This window comes from Neoarius graeffei, chromosome 13, assembly GCF_027579695.1.
Source record: "Neoarius graeffei isolate fNeoGra1 chromosome 13, fNeoGra1.pri, whole genome shotgun sequence".
Taxonomy (NCBI): Eukaryota; Metazoa; Chordata; class Actinopteri; order Siluriformes; family Ariidae; genus Neoarius; species Neoarius graeffei.
The window spans coordinates 13,521,112-13,542,621 of NC_083581.1; the positions used below are offsets into that span (position 1 = coordinate 13,521,112).

General features: G+C 39.7%; 1 protein-coding gene across 4 annotated transcripts in view; it reads left to right on the top strand.

The window, feature by feature from the left end:
- Positions 1-21,510, top strand: part of gpm6bb (glycoprotein M6Bb) — a 102,295-nt gene that overhangs the window by 50,732 nt on the left and 30,053 nt on the right. The window contains exon 1 of one of the 4 annotated variants that reach the window (XM_060937270.1): positions 3,128-3,228. The exons of the other annotated variants lie outside the window; for them this stretch is intronic. Within the exon in view, the coding sequence (XP_060793253.1) occupies positions 3,201-3,228 (28 nt within the window). The 5' untranslated portion in view covers positions 3,128-3,200. Of the gene's footprint in view, positions 1-3,127; positions 3,229-21,510 lie in introns of those variants that run through there. 4 annotated transcript variants of the gene reach the window in all.

Sequence of the window (21,510 nt, forward strand, 5' to 3'; positions counted from 1 at the left end):
CAAGGATTTTTTTTTCCCCCCCATCTTCAGCCATAAGATTGTGTAATGAGCCTTTTAATAGACTTCCTATTCAAAACTAACATTTTTTTTTTTAAATATAAACATTTATGATTAAAGTTTTTGTGCCAATTATTCACTGGTACCGAAATATTCAAATCTCGGACACCGAGGATGTTTTATGTCTTTCATGCAGTGCCCAAAAGATAAGAAATCATGATGAGAAGATGGATGTTTTCGCTGGCTCATCTAGGTTTAAAATGGGCCAATATTAAACCCTCATGGGTTTTGTCATTTTCTAGTTTTTAATCCATTTTGATTTGATTTTCTTTAAACTGAGATGATGACAGGATTCTCACAGTAACTGTCTCTTTATTTTGAAGAAGGATAATGACAGGGTTTTTTGGAAGAATAATTGTTTTTGTTCTCGGTTTGGCCAAGACGCACATTATCCTTCGTCTCCTTATATTTCCTGCAGGATTTGCTGTAAGTTTCGAGCATATTTTGCTTTAAGGAAGAAGGGATGCTCAGTTTTCACAGCTCAGGTTCTGTTCATGTTGCCAAGTGAGATTAAACTGAATGCTTTCTGAGGAACGAGTTGTCCTCCCAGCTTTTTCTCATATCAGTCTGACCTCAAGGCCAAATTAAAATTGTAAAAAATCTACTCATTTTGAAATGGAAAAACTTTGTAACTGGAAAAATGGGTTTTTGTAAAGTGTGACTATTTTATGAAGTCCTTATACAATGTAATAGATCTAATATAAGGAATATAAACCAGACTTGGAAGAGATTTGTTTTGGGGGAAAAAGTTTTGAGAAGTCAAAAAAGTTAAATTAGATACTGGAATTATCTATGTAGTTATTTTCCCCTTTAATCATCTGCTTAAGAGTCAAGAATTGATCACTGTTAAAATATGAAAGCAAATAAGTAAGCAAACAAACAAGTTTGTAAGTAGGTAAATAAGTAAATGGGTAAGTTAATACATAAATAGGTCAGTAAATATGAAGATGAAAGTTCATAAGTAGCTAAGTCAGTGAGGTAACAAGTACAAGTAAAAGATTTCATATGAAGGGTTTTTTTTTTTTGGGGGGGGGGGGGGGACAGTGTCTTGCATTCCCCTTGCTGTTTTGTTTTGTTACAAGCTGGAATTAAAATGGATTTTGGGGGGTTAGCACCATTTGATTTACACAGCATTCCTACCACTTTAAAGGTGCAGTGTGTGTGTGTGTGTTTTAAATTGTGACACAAACAAGAATTAAGATTAAAAAAAAATCTTGAGTGTGCATAGGTATTCACCCCCTTTCATATGAAATGCCTAAATAAGAGCTGGTCCAACCAATTCACTTCATAAGTTGATTAAGATCCACCTGTATGCAATCAGTGTCGCATGATCTGTCACATGATGTCTGTATAAATCAGCCTGTTCTGGAAGAACCCTGACTCTGCAACACTATTAAGCAAGCAACATGAAAACCAAGGAGCACTCCAAACAGGTCAGAGACAAAGTTGTGGAGAAGTACTGTATAGATCAGGGTTGGGTCATAAAAAAATATCCCAAACTTTGAATATCCCAGGGAGCACCATTAAATCCGTTATAGCAAAATGGAAAGAATATGGCACCACTACAAACCTGACAAGAGAAGGCCTCCCACCAAGGGCAAGGAGTGCATTAATCAGAGATGCAACAAAGACACCAAAGATAACACTGAAGGAGCTGCAAAGATCCACAGCAGAGATGGGCGTATCTGTCCATAGGACCACTTTAAGCCATACACTCCACAGAGCGGGGCTTTATGGATGAGTGGCCAGAAAAAAAGCTATTGCTTAAAGGAAAATGATGATGAGAAGAAGAAGAAAATACGTTTGGAGTTTGCCCAACAGCATGTGGCAGACTCCCCAAACACGTGGAAGAAGATTCTCTGGTCAGATGAGACTAAAATTGAACTTTTTGGCCATCATGAAGAATGCCATGTGTAGTGCAAACCCAACACGTCCCTTCACCCTGAGAACACCATTCTTACAGTGAAGCATGGTGGTGGCAGTGTCATGCTGTGAGGATGTTTTTCATCTGCAGGGGCAGGAAGGTTGGTCAGGATTGAAGGAAAGATTGATTGCACTAAATACAGGGCAGTTCTGGGGGAAAATCTGTTTGAGTCAGCCAGAGGTTTGAGGCTGAGATGAGGGGTTCACATTCAAGCAGGACAATGACCCTAAACGTACTATTAAAACTACATTGGAGTGGTTTAAAGGGAAACATTTAAATGTCCTTTGAATGGCCTGATCAAAGCCCAGACCTCAATCCAATTGAGAATCTGTGGCGTAACTTGAAGATTGCTGTACACCAATACAACCATCTAACTTGAAGGAGTTGGAGCAGTTTTGCCTTGAGGAATGGGCAAAAATCCCAGTAGCTAGATGTGCTAAGCTAATAGAGACATACCCCAAGAGACTTGCAGCTGTAATTGCAGCAGAATTTGAGTCTACAATGTATTGACTCTGGGGGTGAATACCTATGCACACTCCAGAGTTCTGTTTTTTTTTTTTTTTTAAATCTTATTGTGTCACCAAAAAAAAAAACTTCAACCTTTTTAAAGTGGTAGGCATGTTGTGTAAATCAAATGGTGCTAACCCCCCAAAAATCCATTTTAATTCTAGCTTGTAATGTGACAAAACAAGACAAAAACACCAAGGGGATGAATATTTTTTTGCAAGACACTGTAAAATTGAAACAAATGTGTTTTATGTAACTGAAAACTTTTACTGAAGTGTGTTTGTTTGCCACTGTGACTGCAATTTAGTTATTAATTTTTGCCTCTGGTATTTTAAGTTGTTCTACCTTGATTTTATTTATTTTTTTTTTTAGTTTTGCAGCAAAAAGCTAAGATTGTCCAAGTCATTGGAAGTTTGTTGTACAATATAGAGGTGAGTTGCAGCCGACGTCACATCCATCTCGTATGCCAGACATGAAGTGATGGTCAGCTAAGCTCACTGTTTACAAAGCGTTACTATCACTGGGGTGCCTTATTAGTCGTTAAAATGCCCTACGCTTTGCGCTGTTCAAATCAAACCGTGAAACTGATAGAAGTTTCTTCTGGGCTTCCTGTGAAGTGATAAAGGGTGAAGGAGCAAAGGATTTTACCAAAGATGACGAGAAAGATGGCTCTTCAACCTTTTGCTGTAATGGAAGGGAGCGGAGTTGAAGAATGTTCGAATTTGCAGTGATCATGAAAGGTTTGTAAATTCCTCTGATTTATTTTGTTTAGATTCGCAAGTTGCCTTTCTTGCCATTTTCTGTTTCGCAGTGTTCTGAAGTTCAGGAGATGCTTCAGTCCTCGGATGTGTTTTTGTTTACAGTTTGATCATGGTCGCCATATTGTAAACTAACGCGTATGTTTTCACTTTATTTATCAGGATGTCCTAACAAGGACAATTACTGTATGTAGATTGGGCTGCTACACTGAACAGAGGGATAAGATAATCTAAATGATCCACGTAAACACAAAAGCGGAGCTCACGAGTTAACAGCACAAAACTGCTTCCCTGGCCATGCAGTTACAAAGAGCCGTGATTAACTTCTCTGTCCTGTATCACTAATGCCCAGGTCTTTTAAAGGGGTTTCTGTGGATCTTTGTGAATGATTTAGCTGAAAGAGAAGAGCAGGGAGGATTAAGAATCAAGTGGCTGTGGTTTGTTTACACCCAATACCAAAACTTGTAGCGTCGTAGCAATCATCACAAAGATGCATACAAAAAGCCCAGAATACCTCCTTACCTGGGCATAAACAACACAGGATTTATCTTGCAGTGTCCTGATCCCCAGATCTTTAACCCAGCCATATTTAAAAAAAAAGTTGTACACCTCCGTGCTCTTCCAGGTTTTCATCAGTTCGTCCGTGTAGAACAATGTCTGCAGCACCAGGTAGTTTGAGATGTCCGGGAACTCAATGGATGAATAATTTTTCATCTCCTAGAAAAAAAATCCTTCTTTACTTGCGTGTAAGAATCTGTCCCATCATGAAGAGCAACTTTTCTGTAGGTACCTTGACTGTGCATTGGCCTCTAAACTGCGAAAATAGTTGTAGATGGTTTCACTAACTCTCTTGTATAAGGAAACCCAAATTTGGCTGCCCTGACCACCACTTTATTCACTGGAAGTAACCTTGCAAGCAAGAGTCACATGACTCAATACAACCTATACACCAATCAGCTATAGCATTATGACTTCACAGGTGAAATGAATAACCTTGATTATCTCATGACGACAAGTGCCACTGTAAAGCGGTGAAATATATTGCTCAGCAAGAGAACGGTCAGTTTTTGAAGTTGATATGTTGGAAACAGGGTAGCGTAAGGATCTGAGCGACTTTGACAAGGGTCAAATTGTGATGGCTGGATGACTGGGTCTGAGCATCTCCAAAATGGCATATCTTGCGGGGTGTTCCCGGTATGCAGTGGTTAGTACCTACCAAAAGTGGTCCAAGGAAGGACAACTGGTGAACCAGCAACAGGATCATGGGTGTCGAAGGCTCATTGATTCCCTGGGGCACGAAGGCTAGCCCATATGGTCCAATCCCGCAGAAGAGCTACTGGAGCACAAACAGCTGAAAAAGTTAATGCTGACACCTTTTGTGTTAGCGATCATTAACTTTTTTTTTTTTTTTAAGCAGTTTGGGCTGCAGTAGCTCTTCTATGGGATTGGACCATATGGGAGTTGTTCACTTCACCTGTCTGTGGTCATAATGGTATGGCTGATCGGTGTACATCAACCTAATATTCCATGGACTCTATTAATGAATTTAATGTGTTAAACTTATTGAAGAGCAAAATAGCAAAGCAGTCAGTAGGTCACCCCTGGGGGAGTGGAGGGTGGTATGTTGTGGGTTGGGTGGGTTTTTTTTTTTTTAATCAATTTTATTTAGGTCAGGAGCCATGAGAGCTACTGAGTCAAAAAGTTCAGATCAATGACGTGCACTAAAACATCAATATGTCTGTTACAGACATGGATTTTGTACCTTGGAGCGTAAACAACTGGGTCAGTGTTTTCATCAGGATAAAATTCACTTATAACAAGCAAAAACTACTGGACAAAGTTCTGGAACGTATTATTTGACTTGATTCAGTTTTTTCCCAGGTAACAGGTTACGAAAGAGCTTGAATAAATTTTTGCCTAATTATTAACAGAATTGTTTTGTGATTTTATTTTGTGCATGGAGCACACTCACTTGCAATCTGTTATCCTTGTATAATATATAAATTATTATATATAAAATCAGTATCATGACAAATATGAAACTAAAAGGTGGAAACTAAGAGGTTGAACATCAGAAGGAGTTTAGGGAAGAAATGAGACAAGCATTGAGTGGTCATGGAAGTCTGCCAGAAGATTGGAATACTACTGCTGTACTAGTAAGAGAGGCAGCAAGGAAGGTGCTAAGGAGGAAGGAAGACAAGGAGACATGGAACAAAGAAGTGCAGGAAATTTATAAAAGAAAAGAGGCTAGCAAAGAAGAATTGGGACTATCAGAGAGACGAGGAAAGCAGGCGGTTATACAGAAAGACGAGACAGAAGGCAAAAAGAGCGGTAGTGAAGGCGAAAGCAGATGCATACCAGGAGTTGTATGAAAGACTGGAGACCAAACAAGGAGAGAAAGACCTGTACAGACTAGCTAGGCAGAGAAACAGGGAAGAGTGATGAAAGATGTAAATGGAAATGTGCTGACAGAGTGTATTAAGAAGGTGGAAAGAGTACTTTGAGGATTTATTAAATGAGGAGAATCCAAGAGAGAAAAGGTCAGATTCATTGCAAATCAGGAAGCAGAGTTGGTTAGTAAGGATGAGGTGAGGGCAGCCATGAAAAGAATGAAGACTGGGAAAGCAGTCGGACCGGATGGTATCCCGATTTGAGGCTTGGAGATGTTTGGGTGAGACGGCTGTGTTAGTTCCTAACGAGATTGTTTGTTTAATAAGATCCTAGAGAATGAGAAGATGCCAAATGAATGGAGAAAGAGTGTGCTTGTCCCAATATACAAGAATAAGGGAGATGTACAGAGCTGCAGTAATTACAGAGGAATAAAATTGATGAGCCACACCATGAAGCTATGGGAAAGGGTATTGGAGGCGAGACTGAGAAGAGAGGTAGCAATCTGTGACCAGCAGCACGGGTTTATGCCAAGGAAGAGCATGTCGGATGCAATTTTTGCTTTAAGAATGTTAATGGAGAAGGCCAGAGAAAGCTACATTGTGTGTTTGTAGACCTGGAGAAGGCATACGATAGAGTGCCGAGAGATGAGTTATGGTATTGTATGAGAAAGGGTGGAGTGAATGAGAAGTATATTAGAGTGGTGCAATACATGCATGAGAACAGTGAAACAGCAGTGAGGTGTGCAGTTGGAACAACTGAATGGTTCAAGGTGAAGGTGGGACTCCATCAAGGATCTGCTTTGAGTCCTTTTTTGTTTGCCATAGTGATGGATAGCTTGACGGACGAAGTGAGGCAGGAGTCACCATGGGACATGATGTTTGCGGATGATATTGTGATATGTGGTGAAAGTAGAAAGGAGGTTGAGTTGGGTTTGGAGAGATGGAGGTATGCATTGGAACGAAGAGGAATGAAGGTGAGCCGTAGCAAAACAGAATACATGTGCATCAATGAGAATGGGGATGAGAGTGTAGTGAAGATGTAAGGAGTAGACATGAAGACAGTTGGTGAATTCAAGTGCCTGAGGTCAACTGTGCAGGAAAATGGGGGCTGTGATGGTGAGGTGAGAGAGAGTGCAGGCAGGGTGGAGCAGTTGGAGAAGGATTTTGGGAGTCATTTGTGATAGGAAAGTCCCAGCAAAAGTGAAAGGTAAGATGTTTAAGACAGTAGTGAGACCAGCTGTGATGTATGGATGGGAGACCGTACCCTTAACAAAGACAGGAAGCAAAGTTGGAGGTGGCAGAGTTGAGGATGTTAAGGTTTGCAATGGGAGTGACAAGGTTGGACAGGATAAGGAATGAGCACGTCAGAGGGACAGCACATGTAGAGAACTTGGGAATTTAAGCTAAGAGAGATGAGACTGAGATGGTCTCACATCCTGCACATGCACATCCTGAGAAGAGATGCAGAGCATGTGGGAAGGAGAATGTTGAGGATTGAGCTGCCAGGTAAACGAAAACAAGGAAAGCCAAAGAGGAGATACATGGATGTGGTGAGAGAGGACATGAAAGTGGCAGGTGTGGTAGAGAAGGATGCGGAAGACGGAGCAATGGAGATGAAAGATCTGCTGTGGCGACCCCTAATCGGGTGCAGCCAAAAGATGATGATATATATACACACACACTATATATTAGTGTATACATGAATTAAAAACTGACAAACAGTCGACATTTTGTTTAAAATGCTAAGTTTTATAGGTTTTTACTTTTTTTTAAATAAAATTAAAATCCATTTATGCATGCAGACATTATACTGTATGAAGTATCAGACATTTATTGATTTATTTAGCAGAACATTACGATGTTGCTGAAATTAGTAAACCTGTATATTGTGACCCACATTGTGTATCAGAGAAATGCCCCGAGTATCTTGAATTTGATATATTAGTAGGAAGCCATGGCCTAATAGAGAAGTGGCTTTAGGACCAAAAGGTTGCTGGTTTGATTCACTGGACCAGCAGGAATGGCTGAAGTGCTCTTGAGCAAGGCATCTAACCCCAACTGCTCCCCAGGCTGCTCTGGGTACGTTGTATGTTGCTCTGGATAAGAGCATCTGCTAAATGCGTTTGATTGATTGATTGATTGATTGATTGATTGATTGATTGATTGATTGATTGAATATATTTTAATTATAAACCCAAATCAGAAAAAGTTGGGACGGTATGGCCTAGTCTTTGAGGAGTAAAGATTGGACCAAGGATCTCCAGTTTGTCAAAAAATGTGAGAAAATTATTGAGATGTTTAACCTTCTGGGATCTAAGGGTATTTTCTGGCACTGTAATGATTTTGATATGCTCTCATTTTGTTGTCCGTTTCAACAAATCTAAGCAGTATTTTCAAAGTCCTATGACTTTTTTATTTATTTATTTATTTATTTTGTGTGTGTGTTTTTTTCAGCTACAGTAATATCTATGTCGTACGTATATCATGATTTGTGCTTTAAAAAAAACAGATAAATGAAGATGTTGTAAAAACCAGTTTTAGAACTATGTTGGAATGTGTGAAAAAACATTAACTTACCCATTGTGACAAACCGTTTTGGTCACTTGAGGTGATTCTGTTCAGTTTTAAGAATGTATCAAGCATAAAAACATAAATCTGCTCCATTGATTTGATTTGGACAATTAACTGGCCATAAAGGGCGGCACGGTGGTGTAGTGGTTAGCGCTGTCGCCTCACAGCAAGAAGGTCCTGGGTTCGAGCCCCGGGGCCGGCGAGGGCCTTTCTGTGTGGAGTTTGCATGTTCTCCCCGTGTCCGCGTGGGTTTCCTCCGGGTGCTCCGGTTTCCCCCACAGTCCAAAGACATGCAGGTTAGGTTAACTGGTGACTCTAAATTGACCGTAGGTGTGAATGTGAGTGTGAATGGTTGTCTGTGTCTATGTGTCAGCCCTGTGATGACCTGGCGACTTGTCCAGGGTGTACCCCGCCTTTCGCCTGTAGTCAGCTGGGATAGGCTCCAGCTTGCCTGCGACCCTGTATAAGGATAAAGCGGCTAGAGATAATGAACTGGCCATAAAATTTATGCCCTATTGTTTTGGAATAAAGGATTGGCAGTGGGAGGAGTATTCAATGATGAGGGTAAAAATTTCCATTCAATGAGAAGTGAAAACTCCTCCCACTGCCAACTCTTAATCCCATCAGGTCAAGTCACAATGGGTAAGGTAATGTTTCTTCACACATTCCAACACAGTTTTAAAACTGCTTTTTACCACATCATTTAGCTGTTATTTGACTTTTTTTTTTTTCTTCTTCAGTGTGTCTTGAAATTAACTATTTTACTCAGTTCAGAGCCACAACCTATTCTGTTACACAATTACTCTAATTTTGCTCCCACTCCAAATTTTACTCTCTAAACTCAAAATAGAGCAAAATTAACTATTTTTGAGGAAAAATTGCTCAGTCATTTTTCCTGTGCATGCACTACAGTGCATGTACTACAGCGCACACATATCAACCAATCTGCTCATCAAAAATAGAAATATTTACACTTACTTGAGTTTGATCTTTGGCTGAATCAAGTCGAAGTTTAGGCGGCACGGTGGTGTAGTGGTTAGCGCTGTCGCCTCACAGCAAGAAGGTCCTGGGTTCGAGCCCCGGGGCCGGCGAGGGCCTTTCTGTGTGGATGTTGCATGTTCTCCCCGTGTCCGCGTGGGTTTCCTCCGGGTGCTCCGGTTTCCCCCACAGTCCAAAGACATGCAGGTTAGGTTAACTGGTGACTCTAAATTAACCATAGGTGTGAATGTGAGTGTGAATGGTTGTCTGTGTCAGCCCTGTGATGACCTGGCGACTTGTCCAGGGTGTACCCCGCCTTTCGCCCGTAGTCAGCTGGGATAGGCTCCAGCTTGCCTGCGACCCTGTAGAAGGATAAAGCGGCTAGAGATAATGAGATGAGAAGTCGAAGTTTAAAAAGAAAAAAAGGGCACCACTCATCAGTGTTACAGTTCTCAAGATTGAATTGAATAGCTGTCCCGAATCATGAATTGAATCGCTGTCCTTTAATTGAATCACTGTCCTGAATTATGAAATGAACCATGAATTGAATCGCTGTCTTGAATCCTCCAAAGCGCATAAAATCCGCCATCTCGCAACAAGTTTTACCTCCAGATAGCCTAAACTATGTCTGACAGATTTTATCCTGTTTACGATGGGCATTCCCACTGCAAAAGAGAGACCAATTGAAACCAAAAGACTGAAAGTGATTTATCATGCCATGTGAATAGTCTTTTATGAGTGTGTAAGTGCGCGCTCGGTGCTCTGACACTGGTGTGACTGAGTAAGGTGACAAGTTTTATGTTTCCTCTAATTTAGGTGGGGTTTACATTAGACCGTATCAGCGGATCATCAGATTAACATTTTTAAAACGATTAGCGTGCACACAGCAACGCCAATACACGACTCGCGTGCACACAGCAACGCCAATACACGGATACGCTCTGCTCCGCAGGCATCCTGCGCTCCAAATCACTCCGCCCTGAACAGCGAGTGCCCTCTGGAGGGTGCGCACTCCGGCCCTGCGCAGCTCACAGAGCGCGCGAGTGAAGCGCACGAGCAGTGATTCGGGACTGAGCCGCTGTGTGTGAGATCTCAGTGCATATTGGGCATGCGCGTCACTTACCACTTGCAAGTGGAAGGATGGCAAGCCTAAAGACAATCATAACTACACAATGGGCAGTATTTGCATCGGTATTTGCAGTATTTTCATACTTTTATACTCTTTAATGAAAGGTGATACAAGGCAGAAATCCGCGCCGTTTTTCAGCAGTCGCGTCACATGACCAATGCTAGCGAATCAGGAAGGTGGATGTCACAGTGACGTTGTCCAATGACGACGCTAGAGCTCAGCACAGCGTATCCGCGTATTCTCAATGTTTACACAGCACCGGACCAGACATGATCTGGATTGAATACGTGGACCCTGGCGGATTCCCGTTTCCCGGCGTTTCCAGGCGTTTTAATGTAAACAGACAGTGCATCCGTGAAGAAAACGAGACCGATACGGTCTAATGTAAACTTGGCCTTAGATAATTTAAAAAATATTTGACAGTGGGCATGTAGGAAAGTGTCAAGTATAAAGTTTGCCAATATATTTATCATGCTTGTATGATGATAAACTTGAAGATATTTATCGAAATGCATGACCTACTCATTCTAAACCTGTTGAGCTTCACCAGTGAAACCCTCGACCCCAAAGGGTTAAAAACGATGTTCCTCAAAGGAAGTTCAGTTCAGTTTAAATTTATTGTCCCAAGGGGAAACTTGTCTTACAGACAGGTACACATAAATAGCACACAGATACACAAAGACACAAGAAGGGAAACTGACACAAACTAATATAAATAAACAGACTAATATAAAGAAACTGTCTTACCTATCTATGTTTCTGACACATGGTCATCAGACTCATTTATGTGCAATAAAGCAAAATTGTGCAAATTGAGCAGACGTATTGCACTAGGGATAAAAGAGTGTCTTGTCCTATTGGACTTATAAAAGGGGACTCTTAGTCTCCGGCCTGAGGGGAGAGCTTCAAATCAACAATGAAGAGGATGATCTTTACAGTCCAATATTGACCCTGCCTTCTGAATGGCCTGTTTCTCATAAATTGACAGCAGGGATAACTGTGGACAGCCAATCAGCTTCCCAGCCACCTTTACAATATGGCTGAGATTGTTTTTATCCCTAACACTGATACCCCCATACCAGGCGATAAAAGAAAAGGTGAGAACAGATTCTATAAAAGATTTGTAAAATAAAGACAACATAACCTTATCAACACCAAACACATTGAGCTTCCTAAGGAAGTACAAACGTTGTTGCCCCTTCTTGCAAATGACCTCAGTATTCACATCAAATTTGAGCCTGTTGTCTATTATTGTGCCCAAATATTTATACTGGTCAACCAACTCTATGTAACTTCCATTAATATCAGTCAGTGATGGAGAACAAGGTTGGTTTCTTCTAAAATCAATGACCATATCTTTTGTCTTTGAGGTGTTTAAATGAAGAAAAAAACTTGTCACACCAACTGACAAACTTGTCAACCACTGGCCCATGCTGAGATTCATGTTTGTGCAGTAAGCTAACAATAACTGTGTCCTCAGCAAATTTCAGGATGTGCCTACTTGTATGCTGACTTCTACAGTCATTAGTGTAGAGGATGTACAGCAAAGGGGAAAGCACACAACCCTGAGGAGAGCCAGTGGAAGAGATGCGTCTTTCTGAAAGACAGCCATTGACCTTTACTCTCTGTGATCTGTTAGTTAAAAAATCCATAATCCAGCCCACAAGATTTCTCTCAAGATTAAATTCTGATAATAGTTTTCTAACTAAAACATGTGGCTGGATAGTATTTAAAAGCAGAAAAAAAAATCAAGAAACAAGAGCCTGGCATGTGTGCCAGAACCTTCCAGATGACTGTACAGAAGGTTTAGTAGTGTAATTTGGGCATCCTCCAGCCCCCTATTGGCCCTATATGCAAACTTCATGGGGTCCAGAGCCTTACCCACCCTCAACAACAGCAACCATTTCACAATCTTTTCAAATGACTTCATTACCAGTGAGGTCAGTGCCACTGGTCTGAAGTCATTTAAACAGGAAGATGGAAAGGAAAGGATTTCAATATTTCCCCCTCTACAGTTCATGATGTTATTAACCATTTCAAGGAATCTGGAGGAATTTCGGTGTGTCAAGGACAAGGGCTCAAGCCTAATCTGAACACCTGTGAGCTCCAATCTCTCAGATTGCACTGCATCAAGAACCGTCATTCATCTATAGCTGATATAACCATATTGACTCAGGATTACTTTGGCAAATATTTTTTCAAACTCTCCAATATGGAGTTACATCCACAAATGGCAGTTAAAACTTTTACTGTGCAAAAAGGAAGCTTTATATTAACTGTGTCCAGAAGCACCATTGATGATTTCTGTAGGCTTGGAGGCGTCTGGGATGGATCATCACACAGTGAAAACGTGTATAGAGGCTTTGCATCACGTGACCCCCCCCCCCCCCCCCCCCCCCCCCCATAGCAACTTTAACTATGCCATAGTGACAGAAGGTAGCTTGTAGTGCTTCATTCAGCCAAGTTATTTGTTATTGATCAGTATGGTAAGGTCTTGCTGCGTTTTTCAATGAGCAAATAGTTTTGAAAGAAACAAAGGCCTGTGTGTGTGTGTGTGTGTGTAAAAATAAATAAAAATAATAAATATGTACACACACAGTGTGTATGTATAATATACACACAGTTGTAGTCAGAAGTTTACATACAGTGACATGAATGTCATCTTGGATATGAATGTCATGGCAATATTTGGGCTTTCAGTAATTTCTTTGAACTGTTCTTTTTCTGTGGCAGAATGTACAGCATACATCTTTAAAGAAAATAACCACTAGAATTTGGTGCACAAGTTTTAATTTTCTTTGGGTTTTCTGAAATCAGCACAGGATCAAAATTATACATACAGGGTCAAAACTGTACATACAGCACACCTAATATTTGGGTAAAATGGGTCTTTGCAAGATTCACCTTGAGCAAACCATTTTTGTTTACCATAAACAAACTTCTGGCAGAATTCTGGTTGGATATTTCACAACTCTTCATGGTTGAATTGGTAGAGTTCAATTAAATTTGTTTTTTTTTCTTTGCATGGACTCGACTTATAAGCACGGTCCATATATTTTCAATAGGGTTGAAGTCAGGACTTGTTTTAAGCTTAATGTTAGCCTGCTTTATCCTCCACAACCAGCTCTGATGCGTGTTTGGGTTCATTGTCCTGTTGTAACTCCCAAGTCATGTTCAAGTTTCTGATGGTGAATTCTGAGGTAGTCCTCCTTCATTATTCCAACAACATTGTGCAATGAACCAGTTCCACTGGCAGCAAAACGATCCCAGAGCATGATGATCCTACCACCACCACCAGCTGGTACAGTGTCCCTCTGTACATGGTGGTCATTGTGGTCAAAAGAACTCAATCTTTCTCATCTGACCATACAGCTATCCTCCAGAAGGCTTTTTCTTTGTCTGTGTGGTCAGCTTCAAACTTTAGTTAAGCTTGAAGGTGTCAGTTTTGGAGCAGGGGGTTATATCTTGGATAGTAGCCTCTTAGTCCATGGTGATGTAAAACTCACTGAACTGTAGACAGTGATCCATCAGCTTCCAGTTCATGGCAGGGCTGTGCCATGGTGGTTCCCAGGTTGTTCCTGACCATCCAAACCAATTTCCTTTCAGCTGAGGGTGACCATTTGGGTTTTCTTGAAGCAAAGTGGATTGGCAAAGTGACTACACCGCACAATAACTTGCATACAGTTGTTTGAACTGATCTTGGAATTTGCAGTTGTTTAAAAATGGCTCCAAGAGACATTCTGGAGCTGTGTTTATCTGCAATCCTCTTTCTCAGATTTGCACTGGGCTCCTTGGACTTTTCCATTTTACTGTGTTTGTCAGTCCAAAGAGTGCTGTAAACAAACCCTTTTTATGAACATACAGAGAAGTTACTAGCTGTAGTCAATCATGATCACTAACAGGAAGTTAACAGACGTTGGCCTTGACAAGATAAGAGACAGTTTGGAAGTTTCAGCACCTCTGAATTAATAATCTAAGTGTGCATGTGTAAAATTTTTTTTTTTTTGACCCTGTGTTGATTTCAGAAAACCCAAAGAAAATTAAAGCTTGTGCACCAAATTCTAGTTGTGTGTGTGTGTGTTTTTAAATTAAAGGCGTCACGCAGTGGCGAAAGAAGTCGCATTATTCTGCACCAGAATGCTTTCGAGATTTGAAATAAATTGACCGTCGATTTTTCAAAAGCTTCCCGCGGTTGTAATCGGTCCTTATTTGGTCATGCCCATCACTTGAAATTTCCCGCGTTTGCAGCGCCCCCTCTCGGTCAATGGAACAGCTGCGTGACGTCATACCAGTAACCACTCGGTGCAGTTGCAACAGTGGACACACCAGAAAATAGGAGCGATGCTGAGGAAATTAGCTTTGATTTTACCGATACAGAAGAAGAAAATGGCCCACAAGTAGAGATTTTGACAGCTGAATGTCCTGGTGGTATCCAGCCTTACAGATTTGAACCTGAGCGCTCATCTTCAGAAGAAAATGAGGACAGTTCTGACGACGACAGAAACGAAGACGAGAATGGAGAAGACCGGCGACTTGAAGACTTGTTTTGGTTGGTTTCTCTGACTAAATCACTACTTGTGTGTATTTTTAAAGACCATTTTCACTTGAATTAGAATGCTGTGTGATTAATCTATGATTATGTGTAATACTGATAGCTGTAGGGGGTGAAAGTATAGCTAGAAAGATTGAATTCTAGCAACTTGACAGCTTGCGATCTCGCGAAATGCAGTGGGCCTTCTGATACAGTAGACCCCTTGATATTCCAGTTTTCATCATTTTCCTTTTATTGCGGTTGATTTTAACTTGATATTCAGTATGTTATAGGCTGGGAGTATTGAGCTTTGTATTGTATTGTTTAGTAAACGTACAATCGTCAGTAATAAGTGATAATTATTAGTTAAAGGCAGCTCTGTGGCATAAATCACTGTAAAATTTGGACACAAGTCCAAATTTGGCCTTTTGGTTTCTATCCTATAGATCTATTTTGCTCTCCCATGATGATCTTAGACCTATTAAAAGCGACATGGGGTGTTGTACATAATATTGCAAGATCATGGAGGTTTAATTGGAGTTTTGTGAAAATGTTTTTAAAAAGCTAGTAAAGGTGGCTTGGGAAGCTGGAAAGCAGACATTATAAACAAACAAAATTTATTTTTAACGCATGTTTTCCAGGTGCAGTTGTGGAAACTGTAGAATTATGCCAGCATCACCCAAGGGAGGTTACTGGTATGACGTCACACATAAGTTGACCTAGTTAACGGCTGGCTGCCTAAATTTGGCTGTGCGCGTTAACTTTAAATGCTTGTAGCGGGCGCATCGTGACACTGAGATCGCGGGAAACCGAGGGGCTTGAATAACCCAGCAAACCCGACAATTTGACACATGATATAGCCTGATTGCTGAAATTACCACACGACGCCTTTAAAGATGTATGCTGTACAATCATTCTGTCACAGAAAACGAATAGTTCAAAGAAATTACTGAAAGCCCAAATATTGCCATGACATTCATGTCATTGTATGTAAACTTCTGACTTTTTTTATATATATATATATATATATATATATATATATATATATACACACACACAGTTGTGCTCATAAGTTTACATACCCTGGCAGAATCTACGATTCTTTGACCATTTTTCAGAGAATATGAATGATAACACAAACATCTTTTCCGCTCATGCTTAGTGGTTGGGTGAAACCATTTATTGTCAAACGACTGTGTTTTCTCTTTTTAAAATCATAATGACAACAGAAACTACCCAAATGACCCTGATCAAAAGTTCACATACCCTGGTGATTTTGGCCTGATAACATGCACAGAAGTTGACACAAATGGGTTTGAATGGCTACCAAAGGTAACATCCTCACCTGTGATCTGTTTGCTTGTAATGAGTGTGTGCACATAAAAGCTGAGTGAGTTTCTGGGATCCAGACAGACTCTTGCATCTTTCATCCAGCCACTGACATTTCTGGATTCTGAGTCATGGGCAAAGCAAAAGAATTGTCAACGGATCTACGGGAAAAGGTAGTTGAACTGTATAAAACAGGAAAGGGATACAAAAAGATATCCATGGAATTGATAATGCCAGTCAGCAGTGTTCAAACTATGATTAACAAATGGAAAATCAGGGGCTCTGTTAAAACCAAACCATGGTCAGGTAGACCAACACAAATTTATGCCAAACAGCACAGAGACAAGCCTCAAAACTTCTGGAACAAGGTAATTTGGAGTGATGAGACCAAAATTGAACTTTTTGGCCACAACCATAAACGTTACATTTGGAGAGGTGTCAACAAGGCCTATGATGAAAGGAACACCATTCCTGCTGTAAAGCACGGAGGTGGATCGCTGATGTTTTGGGGATGTGTGAGCTACAAAGGCACAGGAAACTTGGTCAAAGTTGAAGGAAAGATGAATGTAGCACGTTATCAACAAATACTGGAGGCAAATTTGCACTCATCAGCCCGGAAGCTGCACATGGGACGTTCTTGGACGTTCCAACATGACAATGATCCAAAACACAAGGCCAAGTCGACCTGTCATTGGCTACAGCAGAACAAAGTGAAGGTTCTGGAGTGGCCATCTCAGTCTCCTGACCTCAGTATCATTGAGCCACTCTGGGGAGATCTCAAGCACGCAGTTCATGCAAGACAGCCCAGGAATTTACAGGAACTGGAGGCTTTTTGCCAAGAAGAATGGGCAGCTTTACCATCTGAGAAAATAAAGAGCCTCATCCACAACTACCACAAAAGACTTCAGGCTGTCATTGATGTTAGATGGGGCAATACACAGTATTAAGAACTGGGGTATGTAAACTTTTGATCAGGGTCATTTTGGATGTTTTTTGTTGTCATTATGATTTAAAAATAGAAAACACAGTTGTTTATTAATAAATGGCTTCACCCAACCACTAACCATGAGTGAGGGGGAAAAAAGTTTGTGTTATCATTCATATTCTCCGAAAAAAGACCAAGAAAGCAAAAATTCTGCCCATGTAAACTTATGAGCACAACTCTGTATGTATGTATGTATGTATGTATGTGTATACACACACACACACACACACACACACATATATATATATATATATATATATATATATATATATATATATATATATATATAATATAAATTTTTTTTTTTTTTTTTACTTTTTTTTTCACTTGCATAACACAGTTTCTTTTGTCATGTTTAATAAGAATAAAGATAGTCTCTTGCTTTATCTGGCCTCCACTGTGGAAAATTTTTTTATTACAATTCAAATGCTTTTGTAAAATTGATTTACATATAAAATAACTACATCATGAAGAATTAAAGCCCCTCCTTCACAGGTGAGTGAAAATATTGAATAAATTTCCTCTTTTTGATTGCTTGAATTAATAATGCCAAGTTATGATGACTGAATTGATTATTCACTTAAATATGAATAATATGATAGGCTCCAGCTTGCCTGCGACCCTGTAGAACAGGATAAAGCGGCTAGAGATAATGAGATGAGATTTTGGGTATTTGATATGGCGAAATAGGACACAATGGAAAAATCAAGAACACACCGGAAAGATGAGAATAATGGCAGTGGTAAAAGAACAGCGACTGTGGGGCGTCGTGGCTCAGGTGGCTAAGGCGCCATACCATAAATCCAGGGACCTGGGTTCGAGTCTGACCCGAGGTCATTTCCCAATCCCTCCCTGTCTCTCTCCTGCTCATTTCCTGTCTCTACACTGTGTCCTATCCAATAAAGGTGAAAAAAAGCCCCCCCCCCCAAAAAAAAAAAACAGCGACTGTACCGGCTGAAGGTCACACGGGTCTCTGCTTCAGCGCGTGAGCAACGGGACATCACTACCGCACCGGATGGAGCGCGAGGCAGGGGTGGGGCAAAATGACTGGCCGTAGATTCTATCAAAAGTTCGATCTAAATTGACCATGGTTGCAAAATATTGGCCAAAAATATGCAAACACTACAAAATATGAAAGTAAGATGGAAAAGAAACATTATACTGCAAGACTAAAACAAAATAAAACTGTAAAAACTCACCTTTTCAGTGATGACATTCGAACAGATCACTCGTGTAACGGGCCGCAAATGGAAGCACGATCAGCTTCTAACTGTTGGAGTGGAAAATTCCATTCTACACATGCAAATTGTTAATGTGTGTCCTTCCCCGCACACACAACACGCTCTGGTAAAAAAATAGACCACAACTCCTTTTATAGCTCAGAAATTCATACAAGACCAGCTACCATTTGTAACATATTCTGTAAGAAACACATTCTATACCTAACTTTGAGCTTTTGTTTTAAAAAACAAAACCGCAGATTTATAACTAAATTTTTATATGGCGTAGTGTTTTTAAGTTACTACTTTTGGTGAGGTGGTGACCTTGACCCTGAGGCTTTCCGTTTAGATCAAAACACACGATCGTATTGGTTTTGGGTATGTGGGAAACGAAGTTACAACGGTGATTAAATATTTTGCATGATGTTTTATTACGGTTATGATTATTCTGTGAGCGCACCAATCCTTAGGTGTATAAAGTTGCAACTTAAAATACAATTAGTGATAACTGTAGACTTTTCAGTGCACTACAACCTTTTTAAGGGAATGCGATGTCAACCATTTATCATGTCCCAGATCAAGCTGCCATTTTTTTCCACAAATTTGCAGAATTTTTTGTCAAATTCTGAATATTCACATCAAAGATTTAGTTTTATCTGTATTTCTTTCATCATTTTATTTCAAATTAAAACCAACATCACCATTCAAAACCGTATAGTTTACTGACTGTGAGTATATTTAGTGGGGTACCCCCACATAATATATTTTTTTCCCCAAAAGTAATTCATCATTGGGGGGAAAAAAAAAGAGAAATTTATAAATGTATAAGGGGGGAAAAATGGCTCAAAAAACATTCCCCGGGACTCTGTGTTGAACGGAGAGGTCAAAAACCCTACGGTATGCTCACTTCATTTCCACGAAGGTAAGAATTCAAGAAAAAAAAAATTCAGAATGGCAGCATAGTGCTCATTCTTCTTATACAGTGAAGTCAGCCTGAGCTTCAGCACCTCACTGCACTTTCTCTTTATGCTCATGTTTACGTCTCTGTTTGCTAGCCATTTTTCCTTTCTATGTTCAGAAATCTCTAGCTTTTTTTCCCCAAATGATTAATTACTTTTGGTAAATAAAAAAAAAATTGGATGTCTTTTTTTTGTTTGTTTTGTTCAAAACAAATTGAACATCCAAAAACAGCAATACTGATCAATAACAACTAACTTGTCTGAATGAAGCACTACAAGTCAGCTTGACAGTGCACTGCTGCACTGCTGAATCTCTCATAGGTTTGTATGGGAGAACAGCATGTTTTCGTTTGGTCTTTAAAGACATTTAATTGTTTAATCTACATAAAACTAGTGTCAATTCAAGAATAAATAACATTTACGGAATACTTTGTGAATTTTGTGCGACGTTGTGATGAGCTTTTACTTTTAAGGGTGTTTTTTTTGTTTGTTTGTTTTTTTTAAACGTTGTGTAATGCAATACATCAAATTCATGGGTGCCACCACCTTGGGTTTTTTAGTGATATTTGTCACCGGTCCGTGTGTTTTGTTGTTACTTCCAGCTTGTTCACTGTTGTTTCAGTCAGCTTGAAACTTATGATTCCCATCTAGTGGTCGGATCTCTCATGCTGTTGTCCCCCCCCCAATAAAATCGGTTGAACACTTTGGTGTCTAGTGCCTGTGAAAGATTGGATCACTGAGGGGAAATTTTTGTATCCTTACTAAAAAGAAATTATTTTCCTAATATTTTTTTTCATGTAGAGAAAATGAAAAGGTGTATATCAGTGGTGCTGTTTTGAAGAGCATTAACAAAAGTTTGACCTTCTTATACACGGCACATTCAAGCACGACTGTAATAAGTCATGCTTGGTGTCCACAATTTAAAATGAATGTACCCACTAAATTCTGCCTTTTATATTTAAACACAAAGGATATACCAATTTCGTTGATGTATTACTTTTAATTCTTCTAGGTGCATAATTGTGATATACAAGAAGAAACCTTTATCTGTAATTCTTATCCTGATACTCAAAATTCTAAATCTCTCTTATTTTTTGCTTTTTGTTCTTTTAATTTCTGAGGGTCCCCCCACAATCATCCTTCTCGTGAATGGAAAATTAAACCAGTGGAAAATTATTGGTTAGGTAATCAGGTAATTGTTTACATGTGACGTTGTCTGAGCACATGCTATGCTTCCTGGGCATCTTTGTACATCCTTGTTACATCGTGAAGTCATGGAAGACGGATTCACAGGAAAAAAAAAGCAAAGCACGGATCTTTTATTCACAGTTATGTGATATTTTGCATGTAATATCAATAGTAAATTAAAAGTAAACCTATAAATGCAGGAAAGATATTTTAATTATGAACTTCAGCAGTCCAAACATTTAATTGTTTTAGATTTCTTAATTTTTTTATCCATGATGCATCATCTGTATTAAATTGGTAACTAATCTGTAAATTATTAGTATCCGTGATGCAGCCATATTAAAATCCATAACCACTCCATATTTTATATCCTTTATTATATTTCCGTAGTCCATGACTTACAGTAGTGCTTGAAAGTTTGCGAACCCTTTAGATTTTTCTATATTTCCGCATAAATATGACCTAAAACATCAGATTTTCACAAGTCCTAAAATTAGATAAAGAGAACCCAGTTAAACAAATGAGACAAAAATATTATACTTGGTCATTTATTTATTGAGGAAAATGATCCAATATTACATATCTGTGAGTGGTAAAAGTATGTGAACCTTTGCTTTCAGTATCTGGTGTGACCCCCTTGTGCAGCAATAACTGCAACTACATGTTTCCGGTAACTGTTGATCAGTCCTGCACACCAGCTTGGAGGAATTTTAGCCCATTCCTCCATACAGAACAGCTTCAACTCTGGGATGTTGGTGGGTTTCCTCACATGAACTGCTTACTTCAGGTCCTTCCACAACATTTCAATTAGATTAAGTTCAGGACTTGGCCATTCCAAAACATTAACTTTATTCTTCTTTAACCATTCTTTGGTAGAACAACTTGTGTGCTTAGGGTTGTTGTCTTGCTGCATGACCTACCTTCTCTTGAGATTCAATTCATGGACAGATGTCCTGACATTATCCTTTAGAATTCGCTAGTATA